The sequence below is a fragment of the Lissotriton helveticus genome, chromosome 8, assembly GCF_964261635.1.
Source record: "Lissotriton helveticus chromosome 8, aLisHel1.1, whole genome shotgun sequence".
NCBI lineage: Eukaryota > Metazoa > Chordata > Amphibia > Caudata > Salamandridae > Lissotriton > Lissotriton helveticus.
Window position 1 is genome coordinate 905,978,270 of NC_136069.1, and position 19,838 is coordinate 905,998,107.

Here is a 19,838-nt window from a genome sequence, read left to right on the forward strand (position 1 = left end):
AGGTGTGTGTGTCACTGCTTCCTGAGACACTTAAATTGCAAAAGTGTATGTATGTACAATGGTATGAAGTCGAAATGACACACAGATGTCACCAGGTGTGTGTATCCACCTGTTTGAAGTGAAGAAGTACGTGCCACCAAACACAAACCAAAAGCAGACTCTAATAAGGCAAATTTACCAAATATGTAAAGTACAAGATGTGATTGTCACCTCTCATAGACACAATAAGATACAGAGGTCGCAAAGGTCTGTGTGTCACCACTCCTTGACACACAAGAAACACAAAACAATGTAGCTACTTTATCCCAAACAAAGATGGCAGCTGAAAAGGTGGGAATTAATGTACAAGGTCTACAAGGACAAAGTTGAAGCCTTCTCAATTAAATGATGGTTGCTGAGGAACAATGCAATGCGAGCAGCATCTATAATTATTGCAAACCGTCTTAAAGTGGGCGCCAAGGCACTGGCATGTATGCAGAGACATACTGCCCTGTGCCACCTGACGTGCATCTGAAGGTCATAAGGGAAACCGTGGCGCACATAATACAAACATGCAGCCTGCTTGAGAAAAAAATGCCTGAGCAGGCAGCATTAACGTGATAAACGTGCTTGAGCTAGACATTAACTGTTTGCCGCAAAATATTCCAGCCCAGGAAAGGTGACGGGTCCAGTGTAGAAATCACACCATACCAGCAGCAATAACCAGGTGCCCCGTGGTCTCCAAAACCCACAAAAGTTGGAGAAAGGAGAATCATTTTCTTTCCCATTATGTTCAGCTGTGGGGATTTAAAGATGCACACTGGCTCTAATGGTCAGCACTAGTCATCTCATCACCAATGAAAGGATGTCAAAATGCAGGTAAGGTATGATCCAGGTTAGGTTTAATGAGCACCTAAGTATATGACAGGCAGTAGTGGCAGGAACACAGCAACTGCTTCCAATCAAGAAGAAACATTCCACCCACTTCTACATTTCAATTCCACTGCAAGCACAGAAATGTCCATAAAGGAAACCAAACAGTGCGTACACTAGTTTAGCCGAAGTCAGCTACAGGCAGGTGAAAGATGGTGGGTGGCAGCTGGGACATAGGCCAACTAGGTGACTGGGAATTCTCCCTGACAATGGTCCAGGCTACATATTTTAAGGTTAGAAAACCATCCCTTATGTTTGCATACCCTCAATAGTACTTTCACACGGTTATCACATATACTTTTTAAAATGGCTTTTCCTGCTATAGAAGTCTATTGTCATGATTCGGTAGCCCACATTTTTTAGATCCCAACTCCAAGCACTTCATGACTTCCTGTGCAAGCTCTATGATTCATAAAAACAAAACAAAAAATTAAACAATGTATTTCATATTTCTATTCTATTGTTCCATAAATTATAATTCCTTCCTTTAATGGTACTGTTATCTAAAGTGACCTTGGCATTAGGCCTAGAGATAGATATTCTTTATTAGCATTTGATGTAGAGGACATTTTCGCATATACATACATAGCATATCTCCAGTGCGCCTGCTCGGTGCGGGCAGCAACCTCATGGTACATATCAATTCACCCAAAGGTCTGTGCATAGGTGTTATACAATTTACATGTTAACAGCGATAATCTCAACCTTAAATCATCAAGTAGTTCTCTGTAGGCACTTATCCAGTGAACAGTGCTTCATTTCAGGTGTAGCGTGTTAACTCATGGTTCTATGCCTATTTTTGATACAAACAAAATAATATAGAACTTTCCGCAGTCTTTGGCAGTAGAGGCACAATACAGTGTAATCTCTTTTTTAAATTTTTTATAAAACATTTAGACAGGCTCATATATATGCGAGCAGCTCTCCTCTCCCCCAAGATGTGACCCCGCAAGGTCTGGGCAGAGGGGTACAACGCTGTGAGGGTCTACATTAAATAATCAGAGCCAGGCAACCGAGAGCCAATTCAGTCAATATAAGCAGGCATGGGATCCACAGCTACCTCAGTTGTGCCCCACCGAGGACCCACCCCCACTCTGCCAATCCGTCTGATCATCTATGACCATGGTCATTATCTGACAGAGGGGGGAGTTTCTGGCAGCAGCCCCCGCTGTAAGGGGGGTCGCCATATGGGGCATGCCTGACGTGTTCCCACTTTGGTTGATCCGTCGCCTGACCTACAGATATATATTACATAAATATGTACAATAAAATGAAATGAGGAATAAATAGATGTATTGAAAATGAATGGGCTTCCTTTGTACGTCAATCATGGAGATTGGTCTAATTTCACACAGGTCTAATACAGGTCAACAAAAAACATAACCGGTAAAAATATTAAGAGTATAACTTTTTCTTTATTTTTGCTACATACATTGGACCCCATGGCTTATCTCTAGTGGGAACCACCAAGAGTCCATGCTGCATACCTGCAGCAAAAGAAAACTCGTGTGAAACTGCACCGGCAATTTCACTCAGATCAACAGGCAAAATGCTGCTGAAGGTGCTCAGAAGTTCTGCAATAACATCACAGTTTTCAGCCCTTGAAAGAGTGCACGTCGAATAGACCAGTGACCCTCCTGGTCGCAATGCCTCAATAGCTGAGCTGTAAAAAAAAAAAGACAAAATAAATTATTAGATATATTTAAACAAATACCAAGGTTGAAGACAATGTTACCAAATGCTAGATAGCGATGGTTTAAAGTTGAACATGTACAAGGAAAGAAAGGAAATGAATGACAACAACTGAGACGTGAGTACACTCACTTACCTGTAAGTTAAAATGTTAACGAGGCAACACTAGAAAAAAACTCAAATGATTTTCAGTTTACAATAAAAGAGGTCCTTAGAAGTTTGTGGTAACTTTAGTACATTAAATAAAAATGTAGACAGCAATGTAAAGAAAACTACTAGAAATTACCAGACTGACATACTTCTTGGGCAGAACCAAATGTAGAAGTAATCTGATACTAATCCAGAACATCTGCATAGAATTAAAAAACAAAAATCAGAGTTCTAGACTGTAACGCCGAGAAGCTATGCATCCACAGGACTTGCAACTCAAAATGGAAAATGCAAACCACAATGAAATTCACACAATTTTCTGATGCTGTACCCTTTCCAATATAAGGGAATTACAAGTTAGTCAAAAAATTAGGAAATTGCCACACACTAAGACTATTTTTATTTTATTGGAATTATTGTCTTTTTTTAGGCTATCAGCCCTCTTGGACTATCCAGTGATTCCAATGTTTCAATCCATTGTTTCAATCTATTGTAGACTGATTTATAGGGATGACAAACTAGATGAGGATCTGATGGATTGGTAGATGTGTTCACATGACCAATACCTACTATGAGTGGTCAGCGTCATAAATCTGAAAGTGACCTTCAATAGGTAATGTTTGTAGAAGGAGCATACAAGAGGTGGGGATGATGGGATTAATAGCTGCTGTTTATAGTTTGGTCTATTTAAAAATCATATTAAAGTGAGGTAAAAGGGAAGCCATATGACATGTGGTAGACTGGTTTGATAGACACAACACATGAATGGAATGTCATTTTGCAGTTAGCTATTGTTTAATATGTGAAAAACAATACGGATTGATCACAACAAAAAAGACTTGTAGGAGGAGTGGATTGAGACTGAAAATAGATGCTGAGACCGAAAAACAAACCACACACTTTCCAAAATCCTTTTATAGTGTATGTCAAGCGTTGTCTATTGGCCGACACCACGGCAAGGCTACAGAAATATGGGAGCTTGGGGAAAATAATAATTTTTGATACAGAATGTTAATTATGTTTGTATGTAATACATATAAATCCAATAAAATGTTTTATAAAAGTGAATCCACTGTTACCATGCAAATGCATTTTTATTCCCAAAATATTTCATACCTTAAAATGGAAACGCCCTGCTCATTTTTCAGTACGCTTCATGCGAACAAAACAATGGGTACACCTCCAATTTTTTTCCAGATTGATAAAGTTAGATAGGGTCTGGAATCTTTTTTACAGGAATCAAATAATGCCACTTTGCATAGGAAATAAGTATACAGAGTGCTCGAAAATATTTATGACACAAAGTAGAAAATGAAATAATAAGACAACTTCTGGAGCTGATCTATGATTGGGAGGGTCTCAGAAAAAACAAATGTTACAATATTTATTAAAGAAAAATCATTGTCATGGTTTGGTCATGTCGGGTCTAGGTACCCGACATGACCACACCATGACAATGGTTTTACATTAATAAAATGTATATCATTTGTTTTTCTGAGAGACCATCCCAATCATGGATCAGCTCCAGAAGTTGACTCCCAAAAAGTGGAGGATTTGAATTGTAGGTCTAGATACAATTCAAACCCTCCATTATTTGGGAGCCTTTTTGTCTCAATAAAGTATGTAATTGTTCGAAAATAAGACGCATTGATGTGTGGGGCTCAAACTAACTAGAGCTTCAAACTCTAGCCTTGAAGAAAGCTAAACGTCGTATGTCCTTCCTCTCTTTGAAATAAGCTCTAGATCGTGCAAAAACAATAATCCATTACCAAGGTGAGGTTGGAGGTGTTTAAACACAACAGAGCTGCTCCCAGTGAGGGGGATCTAGGTGCAAATGTTTCCTAGTTCGTGAGTGCAGGCATCTCACAAAAAGTGAAGGGCTGGTCTCACACACCACCTGGTGTCATCATGCTTCATCATAGACCAGTCCTTGCCCTCTAAAGACTTGGTTTGATAGAGGGCGGGCATACACCTGACGACAGGTTGGAGGTGTGGCATGATCTTCAAACAGATTCGCACTGGGAGGAAAGTAAACCTCAGAATTCTAACAAAATTATTAATGCCCTGGACAGATTTGTTATGGTGAGCAGGTTTTGGAGGCAAATGCGGTTCCACTTGATGGTGACAACTCTTGGCGTCTATTAAACTGGCAATACTGTCTAGTTAAGCCTGACCTTATTCATATACCTACATAGACTTTACTTCACACATGAGCACCTCTGGAAAATTGGGAAATGATCCTCCCTGAACTGTTTCAGATGCCAGATCATAGGGAAAATATCTTTGTGATATGGAAAAGCAGGGTTATCTATAAATATTGGAAATAAATGAACCAATTCTTTCAGGTCTATGTTGATTTGTACCCCAGATTAGCACTGCCGTAAATCGTAGAAGAGACTGGATTCCTCCACCGTGCCCGAATGTTTCTATGCTTAGGTTTTCACTTAGCTAAGAGGGAGATTGCTAAACGCGGGAATTCTAATAATTCCCCAATGACTGCAGGAGCTAGACGTATGTGTTGTATTGAAATTAAACTATTTATCAGGCTGGGGAGGGTCTACGGAAACCACTGGTGTAACGAAAATTGAGGGGGCCTCCCTGCAAGGTATGTAGAGGGGCCCCCTCCGGGTTCAATTAGGAGCTCTCCGGACAGAGTGCAGTGCCGAGGGGGCCCCCTGGAGCTTCGGGCCCCCCGCACTGCGTGGGCTGCGGGGGCCTGTGTTACGCCCCTGTCGGAAACATGTTGAGCTTTGCGAACCTTACCTGACACACTTTGGAATTTTTTTTATTTGATTACTGAGATTCGTATTTCCTCCAGCTGTCTTAACTTTCCCATGGCAAACGTCGACCATTTAGTCACTTGGTACTTGATAATGTGTCTCCGATTAATTTTAAGGATGTCAATTAAGAAACACCCAAAAAAAAAAGACTTATTTGAAAAAAGTCTATTGAAAACAATATAGATAAATAACACACATAAATAGTTTCCTAAGGACTTTTAATGTACCACACAACTCCCTACCATTAGGTTTCTGTGGAGATTCCCAGGATAACTCCTCACTTTGTAAACTCCCACTGTCTACCTCCTTTGTGTTACTGTATGAAGGAGTCTGTGAAGCCTGTAGGGCATAGCCTAGCACAGCATTCATTGTAACTTGCTGCAAGCCATTACGCACTCCCAGCCCCTAAGCAGGCTTTCAGGAGCCTAAGACAAGAATGCACAGATCAGACAAGGACCCTGCTTCCCTACAAACACAACCATAGTGAGGCTACAGGAATGAATAGCTCTTGTATGTAAGGGTTTTGGGGACTCACAGAGGAGCAAATCAAGAGGGGACACTCGGGCAATATGGACACAAGTCCTTAATCATTGTATAGATTCAACTTTAGCAGTATACCACATGAATATATTCAAGAATTATTCCAGCAGTAATATGTGCTTATTTGTACTAGACCTTGGGGCTGCAAGTTCAAGAGGAAGCAGATTGGTCAGGAGATTTAAGGATAGTAGCTGAAAAACATTGTAGTTGTTATTCTAACAGTAAAAACTCCTATATAAAGGGATGCCAAGAAGGGAAATGGAAAACAACTGTGAAGGTGTTCACGCTGGTAGAGAGAGCCGAGTACAACCTAAAAGACATCCGAATGGTCAACAAGACAGGGCCATGCCAGGTAACACCCCTAAGACAGAACTCACATTAAACAGGGCTGTGCCAGAATGCTCCTGCAACGAAAATCATCCAGGGGCAAATCAGGGCCCGCAGATTGTGGATGCGATCTTACATTGGGAAACATGCTGCTCCCTACCATCTTTAAATGGGTAAGATACCTCCCCCAGAACACCTCAATCCAGACATATGTTTCTGTGGCGCTGGAACCTTCTAGTCCATATAGATAGCCAGATGGAAAATGGCGCCAACTTTATGACAAATCGTGATATAGGGCATGCTGGCTTCTTTGTGGGCTATACAATTGTTACTCGATTGTGGGATTGACAGCATCCTTTTGATGAATTTATCTTCTTGTACTTGAAGAAGTGTTATGTCACTGATACCCCAGATTACTGCCCCGTATGTGGCCATTGGAACCGTTTTTACCAAATAAATTTTAAACATTTCAGGTATTGGCTTTTGGCCTAATTTTTTAGCACATCTAAATACGACAGCAATACTTTGAATCATTAGATTGGCTCTGCTTTGCAGCATCTCCTTCCAAGTTTGCTTATTATCAAAGACAACCTATTGATAGGTACAAAAGGTACTTACTCTATTGTTTCCCCATCTAGTTTCATGATCATTATCTGCTTTTTGTCACTGCCCATTGCCATGACACATGATTTAGCTTTGTTTACTTGCAGGTCTAAATTATGCATAAAATCTGAGTAACGTGATCAGATTTTGTAATGCCATGGGTTTCCTTGCCAATAAGACGGCATTGTCTGCGTAGAGGAGAATAGGAAGGGGGGAGGAGTTGATGAGACTAACAGGGTATATTTCGCAGTCTCAGTCAGGACATTGTTTAGCTCATTTGTGTAGAGGGCAAATAGGAAGGGGGCCAGGATGCAACCCTGCCTGCTACCCCTTTCGATATTAAACGGTTTAGTTCATTCACTTTTTCGCCCATAGTGTACTGTAGCAGTAGCATCTAAGTATAGCGCTGTGATAAAGTTAATAACTGCATCGTCTACCCCCATCTCCTTTAACGTGATCAATAATTTACTATGGACCATGCGTCGAAGGTCTTAGATAAATCCCTAAAGGCCAGATGGATTTGAGCGTTTTTCGCTCTGGTGTATTTCCCAATTATGAGAGTCAAATTGAGACACTGGTCTAGGGTTCCCCTGTCCAGTCTGAACCTGTATTGAACTTCCGTAAGGATGTCCCTTTCATCAGCCCATATTTCCAGTTTATTTAACAATAATCACACCATTAGTTTGGCTGAACTATTGAGCAAAGAAATGGGATGATAACGGGCAGGGGTAGAAGCATCCCCTTTCTTACATATCGGAATGATTACTGGCTATTTCCAGGAGGGAGGAAGACGAGTCTCTGCAATAGAGTTAACGACCACAATTAAAAGAGGGGACCAGAAAGAGATGTCAGCTAGAAAGACATCCATAGGAACCCCATCAGGCCCTGGTTTCTTCCCTGAGGGTGATTGGGTCATTGCAAGTTTGATTTCGTCGAGTTCAAAGGAAAGGCGTATAGAGGGGTCAGTATTGAAACTTACATTTGCATCCGTGGGATCCCCTACCTTATGGAAAATGTCCTGTAAGTGTGCTACCCAAGAATCTTCATCGATATGGGTCCTACTGATGGGCCATTGTTGTCTTTCGGGAAGGGGGTATTAATAACTTTCCAGAAAGCACTCTATCACAGAGGGATGACGTTTTCTTTAGTTTGTCCCATGCTTCTGATTTCAGCTGGCTTAATCTAAGTGCCCTGGCTAGTTTACAGGTTTTCCTCGGCGTGCAAACCTGCTCTATATTTCTAGGTACTAATTTAAGCGCCTTGCGCAGGTTTAGTGAGGCAGTGGAGCAATTCTTATCAAACCACCGATGTGGGGTAGGATCGCTTGCGGGGAACGGGCTTATCAGCTGTAATTTTAGATACATTAGTAGTTTGTTAAAAGCCTCGCAAATGCAGAGCTGATCTAGGTATGGGTCCAAGCAAATTTCTATACCATTCTGGGCAGCCAAAACAAAGCTCTTAAATAGTGTGTCCACCACTACCTTCTCCCATTTAAAAAAAGCTGTTATTTCTGGCTAAGATTGTTTTGGGTAGTTTGGGGCCATTGTGGGGTTTTGATGCCTGCCATGATAGGGCGCTAAACAGCGTGGCATGATCGCTGAATTCACTGAAGGTAATCTTTGGCTTTGAAAGCAATGAACTAAGCGTCACTGGAAGAGATAATGTAATCTAAAGTAGATAGGTATTCCCCTCTTTGAAAAGTTGGAAGTAATGCCCCTGTATGTAGATCTGTAGCATTAAGAACCACAAGTTGCCACTTCATCAAGATGGTATTGAGGGCATTCCCCTGGATAATATGATGAAGATGGTGGATGCAAGCATTCCTGTGGTCAAATATTCCACATGACTCAGCAGAATTTTGAGAGCATGGTTTCAGATTGTCACCCATCCAGATTACATAGAGGGGTTTTGGACTCTATGTAATCTGGATGGGTGACAATCTGAAACCAAGACTAGTCCCAATAAGTCTTCTAGCAAAAATGTCCAGAGACTGGCATACCACCACAGGGTCCAGAAAGTTGCTATTGTAATAATTTAGCAATAGTAGATCCCAAGCATCAAGCCCTTTTATAACCAAGATATGAAAATAGGGGGATATATTTATAAAGGACAAGACTTTTAAAGTAACCACGTTGGAAACCAGTGTTAGCAAGCCCCCCCTAGGCCTACCGCCTGTGGATGGCAAGGCCAGAGATTGAAAGGAGGAACTGTACTCATCAATATATATTGGGTCAATCTCCCAAGTTTCCTGAAAGAGGATAACCTGATAGTTGTTCAAAATGGATAAACATTCCTCATTTTTGTGCTAGTTACTGTAGCCAGTTATATTCCAACTCACAAGGGGGTACACTAGGTTCTGGGGCATCCCGGGTGAGAACTGTGTTAACCTGTTGGGCATGGACTAAAGATTGTGAGTCAATACAGCTCTGGTGTACAATTTCCCCTCGAGAGAGCTGACTAGCATCCTTTACCTCCGACCCTTCAATCTGTGTTTGGGGGGGAGTCATCTGAGTGTAGACCGTATGTCAATCGCATGAATCCAGGCCTGACAATGGTGTAAATCTATTGGTAGTGACATTATACGCCAGGATATTCATCAGTGACCTGTTTGTCTGTGGAAAGCGATCTGGGTGTATGAGTGGGGCCCCTCCCAGGTGCAATGTATGTGGTTTATAAAAGAAACCCAGAGATACTGACAGAATCTTAGTTGATATATTAGGGTTAAGTACGGGTTGTGAGAGTAGGTCTCTTACCAATTGGGGGTTATCGAAGTTAAAAACAACTAAATCACCCTCTTGAGTTTTTGGGAACAGACCAACCAAAGGGGTTCTCTGCGCCCTTAGCAGATGATTATATATTAGGGGCCCTGGCCTTGTATGACTGGTTAACCAGTGGCGCGCTTTTGCCATGAGTTGGGTGGTGGACTCTTTTTGTAAGGGTCTGAGTACAGGGACACTTATCAAAGCAAAAACAAATAGGCAAGCAGCGGGTGGGAGAACAAGATTTTGAAGTCTGGGACCCCTGTGGCTCTGCATGGATTCGGACTTAAATAGATTGCCATGAGTTTCGGTAGTGTCTCTGTAGCCTTCAGTGGGCTTAAAGATAGCTATTCTTATTCTTAGGTGTTGGGAGGGGGAATATTAAAGGCGATGGGACAGCAGACAGTAGTTATGATCGGGTTTTCCGACAGTATCTGAGTGCCCCCACCTGATTGTGGCCCAGATGTCGGGACAATACCGTCATTACTCATAAATGGAGACCGACCTAACTAGGGTGTACTAGCAGTGATGGGATTGTTGACAGCGATGAATGATTGTTAAGTAACATTGAGTGAGTAGGAGCTCTACTTAGACTAATTCAATATTGTCCAAATGTGATAATAGCGGAGTGATCATAAGAGAATGCTTTGCACAAAAGTCTTCCAGAGGGGCCAGCGGCCACGACAGTTCGGGGACAACAGCACCAGACTCAGCTCTGGGTTGGGAATGGGAATGGGACGATTTCCTGAGTTTCTTTGCTTTGATAGGGGGGGCAATCCTTATTGTGACCCTTCTTCCGTTTGCCATTTGTCGTCAGTGAGGAAGGGGTCTTAGCTGCAATGGGATTATTGAGAAGAGGAGGAATATCAAGGGTAGATGTGGTAGCGATTGATGAGCAAAGTTCAATACCCTGAGTGGTAGAGCATGCGTTGGGCTCTGCGGATACGGGTGCGATGTTAGGGAGCTTATTAGGGAGATCACTGGACCCATTGTTAGTGTCATGTGCCCCGTCCCCCACTGAAAGTCTGCGCTCCATCAGGGCAATCTACCTAAAAATTGCATTAGCCACTTTGGTTAAAAAAGAGTCAATAGTGGACATGGTTAGTCCAGGGGTAGAAATAATAGCTTGCTTTATCTTACCCATTCTGATGCCTGCTCCAGGCCGTGAAAAGGTCAAAAGTTAGTGGGGTGGCCCAGCCCAGCCACCTCCTGGCTCCGACGGGCGCGTCCGGTGCCGCGCTTTTAGCATCAGAGAGGCGGAAACAGGAACCGGTGGCTTGCGGAGATGGGAGTTGTAGTCCACTCCTCGGCAGAGCTCCGCGATGCACAGCTCTTCCCACAGCTTCCGTGGGCACAGCAGGTAATGCGGGTAAAGCGCAACTCTGCCCGCGGGCCCCCTCAACACAGCAGCAGATGACTGAACAAGCTAGCACAGGGACTCGGTGCGTGACGCGCTTTTAGCATCAGAAAGGAGGAAACAGGAAACCGGAACCGGTGGCTGGGCGAGATGAGAGTTGTAGTCCACTCCCCGATGGTGCTCCGCGAGGCACTGTGGGTAATGCGCAGCTCTCCCCGTAGGTCCCCTCAGCACAGCAGCAGATGACTGGACAGGCCAGTAGAAAAGCTCAAACCTTTCCATTTAATTTTTAAGTGTCTTTCTGAATTAAATTAAATATTTCATAATCTGTGTATTAGTTTGATGGATGCTGGTTTCAGCATTTTTTGTACGCTGATTTGCGGTTAAAATCACCGTAAACGCTTAGGCCAGGAAGCCCTGACCCTGGCTCTCCTGCCCTTGGTAATTTCCCGCATTGACTATGCCAACTCACTTTATGTTGGCATCCCCGCCTACCAGCTCCGTCGTCTGCAACTGTTTCAAAACCAGGCAGCGAGGTTCATCTTACATCAACCCAGACACCACCATGTTCGCCCTCTGATGAAGAGCCTTTATGGCTCCCAGTGGCCAAACGCTGTGAATTTAAACTGGGCTGTATTATCTTTAAAGCCTTGGCCGGTCTTAGTCCAGCTTTCATCTCCTCCCTGATCCATCGCTACCTCCCCTCTCGTGATCTCCTCTCCTCTCACTTGTTCTTGCGTACCACCCCCAGCTTCAAATGAAAGAAAACACAGTGGTCTCAGATTCTCTGTTCTTGCGCCTCACTTGTGGAATTCTCTCCCCTTGGAACTCAGATTAACAACATCTTACACCCATTTCAGATCCCTTCTGAAAACTCTGTTGTTCTCTCAGGCATATGAGTAAGGCTCTGCCCACCATTCATTCATTCATTCACCTGCTGCCCCTCCGTTCACAGCGCCATGAAAGCGTCTGGTGAAAGTGCGCTCTATAAATAATTTTAACATAACATAACAGGATCACAGTCTTCCAGTAATTATTCAGTGGGGGGTCCATAGATTCCAATAATGATTCCCTAGGGGTCCCCAGTTTCCAATAATGATTAAGTGGGGGTCCACAGAAGTCAAAAGGTTAAGAACCACTGGCCTAGAAGATGGCAGATGTGGCTTGTGTTTCCTCAGTTAGGGATTCTCTTGCACCCAACCCCTGAGCCACAATTAGAGCAAAGAAGCCCGTTGTAGGTTTTGTGTATGTCTGCACTTTAGTCTGTTGTTATGAACCTGTATGCTTGGGCTTCACCATGTCTTCAGCAACTAGAACAGGAGGAGGCCCTGTGACTTGTTTGGGTGACTCTTCCCAATTATACAGCTATAATCAGCATATTTATCTCTGGCCAACCCCACTGCCTCATTTATCATTCAGGACCCCATATCACATCCTGCTCGATATACAAATACAAAGCCTGAAACCTCTCTACAGCTCCTCAGGAATGGAGAAAATAACTTCTAAAATGAAAATTCCACTTACAGACCATGTTAGAGTTGCCCTGCTTTTTAACATTAAAGAATCCTTATTAAATGCTTCAAATAATATATTAATTACTCATATGTACATATAGGGGAAAGTGTGTATAAAAAAAGTGCAATGAAAATTATATAGACTTGTTTTTGTACCTGACTAGCATTCTTGAATGTGCCCCTTTAGTTAGACCTAAAAGACTTTTTTCTTTTGACTCTGGCTCACTGCTTAACAGACGCTTCTTTAGAACATTTTGCCTAGCACCAGCAACTTGCTAAAGAATGTGCTGACTTCGAGCTTGTGTTTCTTTAGCCTCATCACATCATATTAGATCACCAACCTTAATACAATGAGCTTTGTTGTGACTGCTTGAATAAATAATGATTTAGATATATTTTATGAATGCTTCAAAGAATATTATTGCTAGTTTGCCCCATCATATCCGACTTGCTTTGTATTCACAATGGACATTGAACACATTGTTTAGCTTAGGTAAGAAAGCTCTCATGAGAACTTTCCTTCATGTAACAAATTCCTGAAACAATGTATTACACTATATCAGTGTGAATGTTTACCTTGGGAATCAGGAGAAGAAGCATTGGAAGTTGACAACGCCATCGGATGAGCGTTTTCCATTGGATGACAGGAGCTAACGTCTCACTAGTTTCGATACATTTTAGTGTGATTTTATATTAATGAGTGTTCCTAGCTAGTTAGGAAGGGAACTCTCAGACTCTAATCCAGATCTCTCTTCCCTTCCTTGCGACTCTTCTACCGGACAGTTGATCCTTTTGCTTCTGTTGCCGACAGCTACTGCTAAAGGTGACTTTATTCTTTCTTTATCCAAAGACCCTTTTCTGAGCAGTGCTACTGCAAAAATCATTCTATTATTGACGGTTGCAACTGCAGCTTTAAGGAACTCGGCTGAGTTTCCAGACTGACTCTTTAAGGGAAGTTCTACTTATATTCTGAATCTTGCTCTTTTCCAAAAAGAACTCTTCATGGGTTCGATTTAGGGTAGATTAGGTTCCTCAACTAGCTTAGTGACAATTTTCCTTTATGGAACACCTTATAATGATTTATGCTTTCACTAATCAATCTTTTATTGATATTTCTGTAAACTGACTAATCTGAATAAAGACAATCAAAAATAAATTTCCTTTAAGATAAATAAACGTGTTGAAAACTTCAACAACCTCTCATTATTGACTGAACCTCTCATCATTGACTGAGCATTAATTATTTGACTGTTGCTGTTTCTGTTCTAGTTACATTCTAAAACAGTGGCAAAGGTCTATTGTCCTTTCAAGAGCCATCAGGATTTCCCAAAGGAAGAAATCTGTAAGTTGGGTGTTTTGTCTTAAATACCATACTTGGCTAATGCTCAGGCTCCCGCAGGAACATTTGGAGCAGCAGCTCCCTCTGCAGCCATCTCAGCTTAAGGCTCCAGAATACCTTTGGGTTCCACTTGCTGCTTTGTCTGCCTGATTTTCTCTCCTTCTGACCAGTATTACAGTCAAGATCTTTGGTTCCTGTGGATCCAGCCCCTGGGAAACAACTAGGTGGCAAGCGTGCATATGGCTACCTCACTATTGATGGGGTGTACCTTCTTACTCATGCAGTGCAGGTGCCATCAACTTGTGCTGCCCCGCCTCTAACCTCAAGCAACCACCACCCGGTGGGCCCTTCCGTTATCAGGAAGACACAGAGGACACGACCATCCGATTCAAAGAAACAGTGTAGATCAGCCAGTCAGGGGCGTTATCAATGGAGTGGGGGGTGGGTGGGGTGGTGGGTGGTAGCTCATGCTCAGGCTGTGGGAGGGTCCCCCTTCCAACCCACCATGGTGCCTCCCAGCAACTTCCAGTCAGTCAATGTGGCAGCTGAGAACAGTCTTCTCAACTCTCCAATTAGGCCTACCAGTGACTTTCGCTGGTGATGAAGTGATGTCTCGGGCTTAGGCCGCACTTTGTGGCTATCCTCAGCGGGCCTGCATCTCCTGTGCTTTCTCTAGGCAGTGGTGGCCCAAACCCCTTGGCATCTGCAGTCCTCTCAAACACTACTGCAACACTAAGCACAAGCAGTCAAGGTGGCAGCCAGGTAAGTTCTCGCGGTCCCTGGGAACAGAGGATGCAGAAATAGCTGATTCCAATGCTGCTCAGCTTCGAGTCACACTATGCTGAAGGATTTATAGGGGGAGAGGCCGAAACTCCTTAGATCACACCCGCCATGTTTGCTCGCTTAGCGCTACCCTCTTCTATGGACTTATCACACCATTGGTCGTATGTCATATATTTCTACTTTCACTGTATTGAATTATTTGCTATATGTGGAATATATGTTAAGTGACCATAGGTCGTTAATAAAACAACTTTTATACAGTATCCATGTAGAAACCAATGCTTTTTGTGGCTCCTAATCCAGTTTATTCGGGATGAAAAAGGGTATGGAACGAAAATAGCAGTGAAAACAAACTTCTATGTAATTACCCACATCCCACAGGATTCAACTGGGGCAGACACGCTTGATAACATCAGTGAAGTGTTCAGTATACGGACTCCTATAACAACACCAGCATGTAAACTTCATGAGCAATATTATCACTTGATGCTTATAAGCTGAACACGTTGACTAATGCTGTCTTTCTAAGGGTTTGAATCATTTAGGGGTCGGGTGTAACATGAAAAAGTGAATTCTAGTTATCAGGGAAGGAGATTTTTGCCCAAATAAAATGTGCTAGGGCTACCCCTTACTCCTAATAATGTTCGCCCAGGCCGCGGTACCGGTGTTCTCGAGGAATAATAACGTGAACGCAGAATGAGCTAAGCAAACCCTCTCGGAATGTTTTATTTGTGGGCCGGAGGAGTTGGATGCTATACACCTTGTAGAAGGTTTTAAAATAAAAGTGACAAATATTCTACCCTTAAAATGTTATACAAAAATCGTCCAAGTACCTTTTAATTTAAGATATCTGGTGGTATTTATCATGAAAATGCATCACTCCCTGTACCAACACAAGACCTAAGTGCCAGTTCTCGATAGGAATGAAGAAGTCTCGCTATTTAAAAGAAATATTACTATAAAAGATAATGTTATGGCGTTTCCTTTGGTAAACAGCGTTTACAACGCAACTTTTACCACTCACTACCTTTACCACGACTTGCGCTGGGGGGTGCTGTAGGATAGGGAACAGTTTAATTTACTATCCAAAACCTTCCCTACTATCCACGGGGACTGGAGTTGGAATAGTAAATTAAATTATTCACTAACCAGTGCCCCCCAACGCAAGTCGTTGTAACGACTTGCGTTGTAAAAGTTGCGTGGTAAAGGCATGCGTTGTAAAAGCATGCTTAGTAACTACATACATCCGTTTCCTTTATGCTGTCAGGGCTGTGCCAATTAATATAAATACATCCATTCTTTCCCATTTCAGGACAGCATAGACTTGCAAACACACAGCAGTGACCTACCAGCACCAAATGCCGATCATTATGTGGCAGCATCACAGATCGCCCCAGCATTAGACAGAATTTCAAGTAAAACAGAGAAGGCTTGGTGCCTACTTGAGTGTAAAATAGCAAAGATTGTGCCTGACCAGCTGTTATGGCTTTTATTATTTAGACTGTATTATGAAAATAGCCAAGGTCACAGCATATCCATTTTCCCTTCTACCCATACCAACATTGCCAAGAATAAAACAATACTGGGAAGGTTCAAGGGGCAACAGCACATCAAATTCGGTGTTAACTTGCATTTGGCCAAACATCAGAACCTCTGGTTGTATCACACAACAAGCGATTACAATGTACAGTAAATGAGAAAAGGAAAAGCATATACTGCCTCATACGTACTGCACCATATGAAAATACGGCCATAATATAGCTAGCATAAACAACACAATGTTTATACATGTTGCTATAGGTACTAACATACCCCCCTTTTAGTTCCTCGTCAAATTTAATTTTATGAAGTAGTGAGAAAATTTTCTATATTTGGAGAACTTTTTTGGAAGGAGATTTTGGCAATAATACAAGCTATTGCTTACCTTATTGCCTCTCTGGACCCATAAGTGATTCTTTTGACAGTCTAAAACGAAAGGTTCAGGATTTTATGTAACTCAACCATAGGATAGTTGATTATACATACATGTGCTGATGCAAGGTTATCCCCAGTGTTGAAATCGAAGTTTCTGCATGTAACTTTTGGGGAACAGAATAGTTAATACTTCAGTGACAAGGCAAAGTAGGTACAGCAACTTTCTCATCATCTGAAAACCGCAATACGGCCCAGCTGAGAGGAGTAACAATGGTTTTCCAAAGATGCCCACACAAACTGGGAACATTTATTTTTAATCTTGAGATTGGCGTTTTCGTGTTATAACCGAAAACACGATACACTGTCAGACTATGATAACGTGATAGCTTCCCTGACACAATCAGACCATATTTAAATACACTTCAACTTAAGTGTATCTTGAAAGGAAATGTGCCTCTGATGGAACAGCCCAAATTCCACGCCATGTTCTAAATGTCTGGAGACGTTTTTATCATGGTTTGAGTCCCAAACACTCAAACAGATGCTCTTTTTCTTGCTATAGATTTAAAAGAGCATGAACTGTGGAGACTGTGGAACATGGTTAAAAATATAAAACCCTTAAAAAGATCCCTGAGACCAGCTATCTCCAAGAACCAAATCTGTTTTTTTAATGTTTACAAATTTCATTTAATGAAGATAAGTAACCACAAAAAACAACATATAGAATTAGAAGCAAGGTAGCAGGTAATGCAAAAGTTTCATGTTAACATGGCTAACGGTATCTTAAGTAGCATTAATGCTAAGAAAAGTGCACGCTGCTCTGGATACAGCTAGCAGTGGGTTCTTCATGTAAATGAAAAAAAATGCAGAAATGGTATAACTAGATAACCATTCCTACAACGAAAATACTCTGTAATAATGGGTTAAGAATTAACCCTAGGCGTAGTTCGCGAAGTAGCGCTACGCGAAGTGGACTTCGCACTACGTGAGCTACGCGTAGTACTACGCAAACTGCGTAGTGCGCTGTTCGCGATGATTGCACAGTGCCGGATGCTTGTCCGCACTGTGCAATCATTGAAAACGGCATCTTGCACAGTGCGAGCTGTCGTTTTCTACCGTTCAAGTAGATTTTTACTCGAGCAGCAGCTTTCTCAACGCGGACTGGTAGTTTCTCATGGCGAGCATACGTGACCACTCACAATGAGAAACCTGACCGTACCGCGTTGAGAATCTCGCCGGGAGGTTTATTTTCCACGCTCGCGATCGGCAACTTGATTTGCTGATCGCGAACGAGGAAAAAGTCTCGCCAGGATGGCATTTTGCTTGCTTGCAGTCGACAACTTGACGTTGAGGACCGCGAGCAAGCAAAAAATTTGCGCTACTCTACATGTGTTAGCACTGTGCTATGTGAAATTCGCGTAGTGCGAAGTAGCGCAAACTTTGCGAACTACGGGAGCATAGTGTAGTGCTTTGCCCAGGCTTATTAAGAATGTGAAATTCCAGATGCAGGATATTACAATGCAACTGGAGCTCTTGAAATAAAAAATACGTCATACCACACATAACGTAAAGTTAGATGGGTCCCTAGTGAAGCTGCTTACACATTTCTACTCCAGGTCATCAGACATAGATGGATAGACAGTGCTCCTATCCAGTTCCATTCCTAGCTCTCCTGGAGCTAAGCCACCATACCATTGGGAATAAAGACCTCTGCATGGCTTTATGAAAGCTGTGCCACCCTTAGCTTCCACAATCCTGAGCCCAAGGGAGGGTTTTTCCATAATGCTATTTATGTTAATAACACGTTTCCCGAGCATATAGTTAATGTTATTCAGTACATCAGTTAATATGTCACATGTTTCTTGTATTTTTCTTGATCTTTAATTTTCTTTCTTTCGATTTGCCAAGCCAGCCAACGTGTGTTTCGTTGCCTAGGTTGTTCCTCACAACTTCCTCTGGGCTGTGTCTCGAAACTGAAATACTCATACCCATAATTTGTGAGCACCAGAGCAACCCGGTATATCATCACCCATCATAGTAGGACCAAATCTATTAATATTGACATCAGAACCCCGCGTGTGTTGCACACTACTGATCCGGTCCTCACCACACGGCCCGCTGTAAAGGAAAGCTAATGGTCCAACCTCAGGGCTGAAAAGAAATACAGTCCACGCTGCTTATCTGTGCTGTTTCGTGAGCAGCGCATCCTGTGTTGGTGACGCAGGCCTGACTGTAGAGGGTTGCTCGGACCAACGCTCACATTGACTCTCCCTCACCAGGTCTACCGGGTGTTTTTGCCGCTTACTGCTCCTGCTGCCGTTTCCCCCCGCCGCCGCCGCCATCAGACATCAGGCGCGGCCGCCGAGAGGGGGAAACAGAAAACTACACTACCCAGGAGCCCTTACCTCACCCACGCCCATAACGCGCCCGGAGGCGCTTGAAAAAGACGTTTCAACTGCGGCGGAGCGGGTTGCTCGGACCAACGCTCACATTGACTCTCCCTCACCAGGTCTACCGGGTGTTTTTGCCGCTTGCTGCTCCTGCTGCCGTTTCCCCCCGCCGCCGCTGCCATCAGACATCAGGCGCGGCCGCCGAGAGGGGAAACAGAAAACTACACTACCCAGGAGCCCTTACCTCGCCCACGCCCATAACGCGCCCGGAGGCGCTTGAAAAAGACGTTTCAACTCCCGCCTCGCGGGACGAGCCGGGCGAAGCCCGGGCAAAGGGCGGGCCGTCTGTGGCCATCCGGGCTGGCCTAGACTGGGCTGGGCTGGGCCACCCCTCTTGTATTGGCTATCCGGGACACTGGATATTATAGTAAGAGCATACATCTATTGTCCACTATATGCGTTACCACACTTTACAATATGAATACCCGGCTTAGTACAGGCAGAAAGTCCCTGGTGGGTGGGTCTGTCGAAGGGACCTTTAGACCAGTTTATTACAAGGGCTGCCTCAGGGCTAGAACGCGAAATCGCATTCACTGAGTGGCGCCTATCTTCCGAATTGCAGAATAAATGCTCTTCCCTGGGGCGCATCCAGTTAGCGATTACACCATCCCATCATGGTACTGGTATAGAACAACTAAGCGATATTGGTATTCCCCCCGCAGCTTCAAGACCTATCAGAATCACCAGCGAGAAGTAGGGAACCTAACCCTATAGATAT

The 19,838-nt window shown here is 43.2% G+C and overlaps 1 protein-coding gene across 2 annotated transcripts in view; it reads right to left on the bottom strand.

Annotated features, from left to right (window-relative positions):
* Positions 1–874: 874 nt before the first annotated feature.
* NSUN3 (NOP2/Sun RNA methyltransferase 3) overlaps positions 875–19,838 on the bottom strand; it is a 190,337-nt gene continuing 171,373 nt past the window's right edge. Inside the window, exon 6 of one of the 2 annotated variants that reach the window (XM_078657710.1) lies at positions 875–2,575. In XM_078657710.1, the coding sequence (XP_078513836.1) occupies positions 2,308–2,575 (268 nt within the window). In that variant the 3' untranslated portion in view covers positions 875–2,307. The remainder of the gene's footprint in view (positions 2,576–19,838) is intronic. The other variant, XR_013599891.1, reaches the window with a different exon arrangement.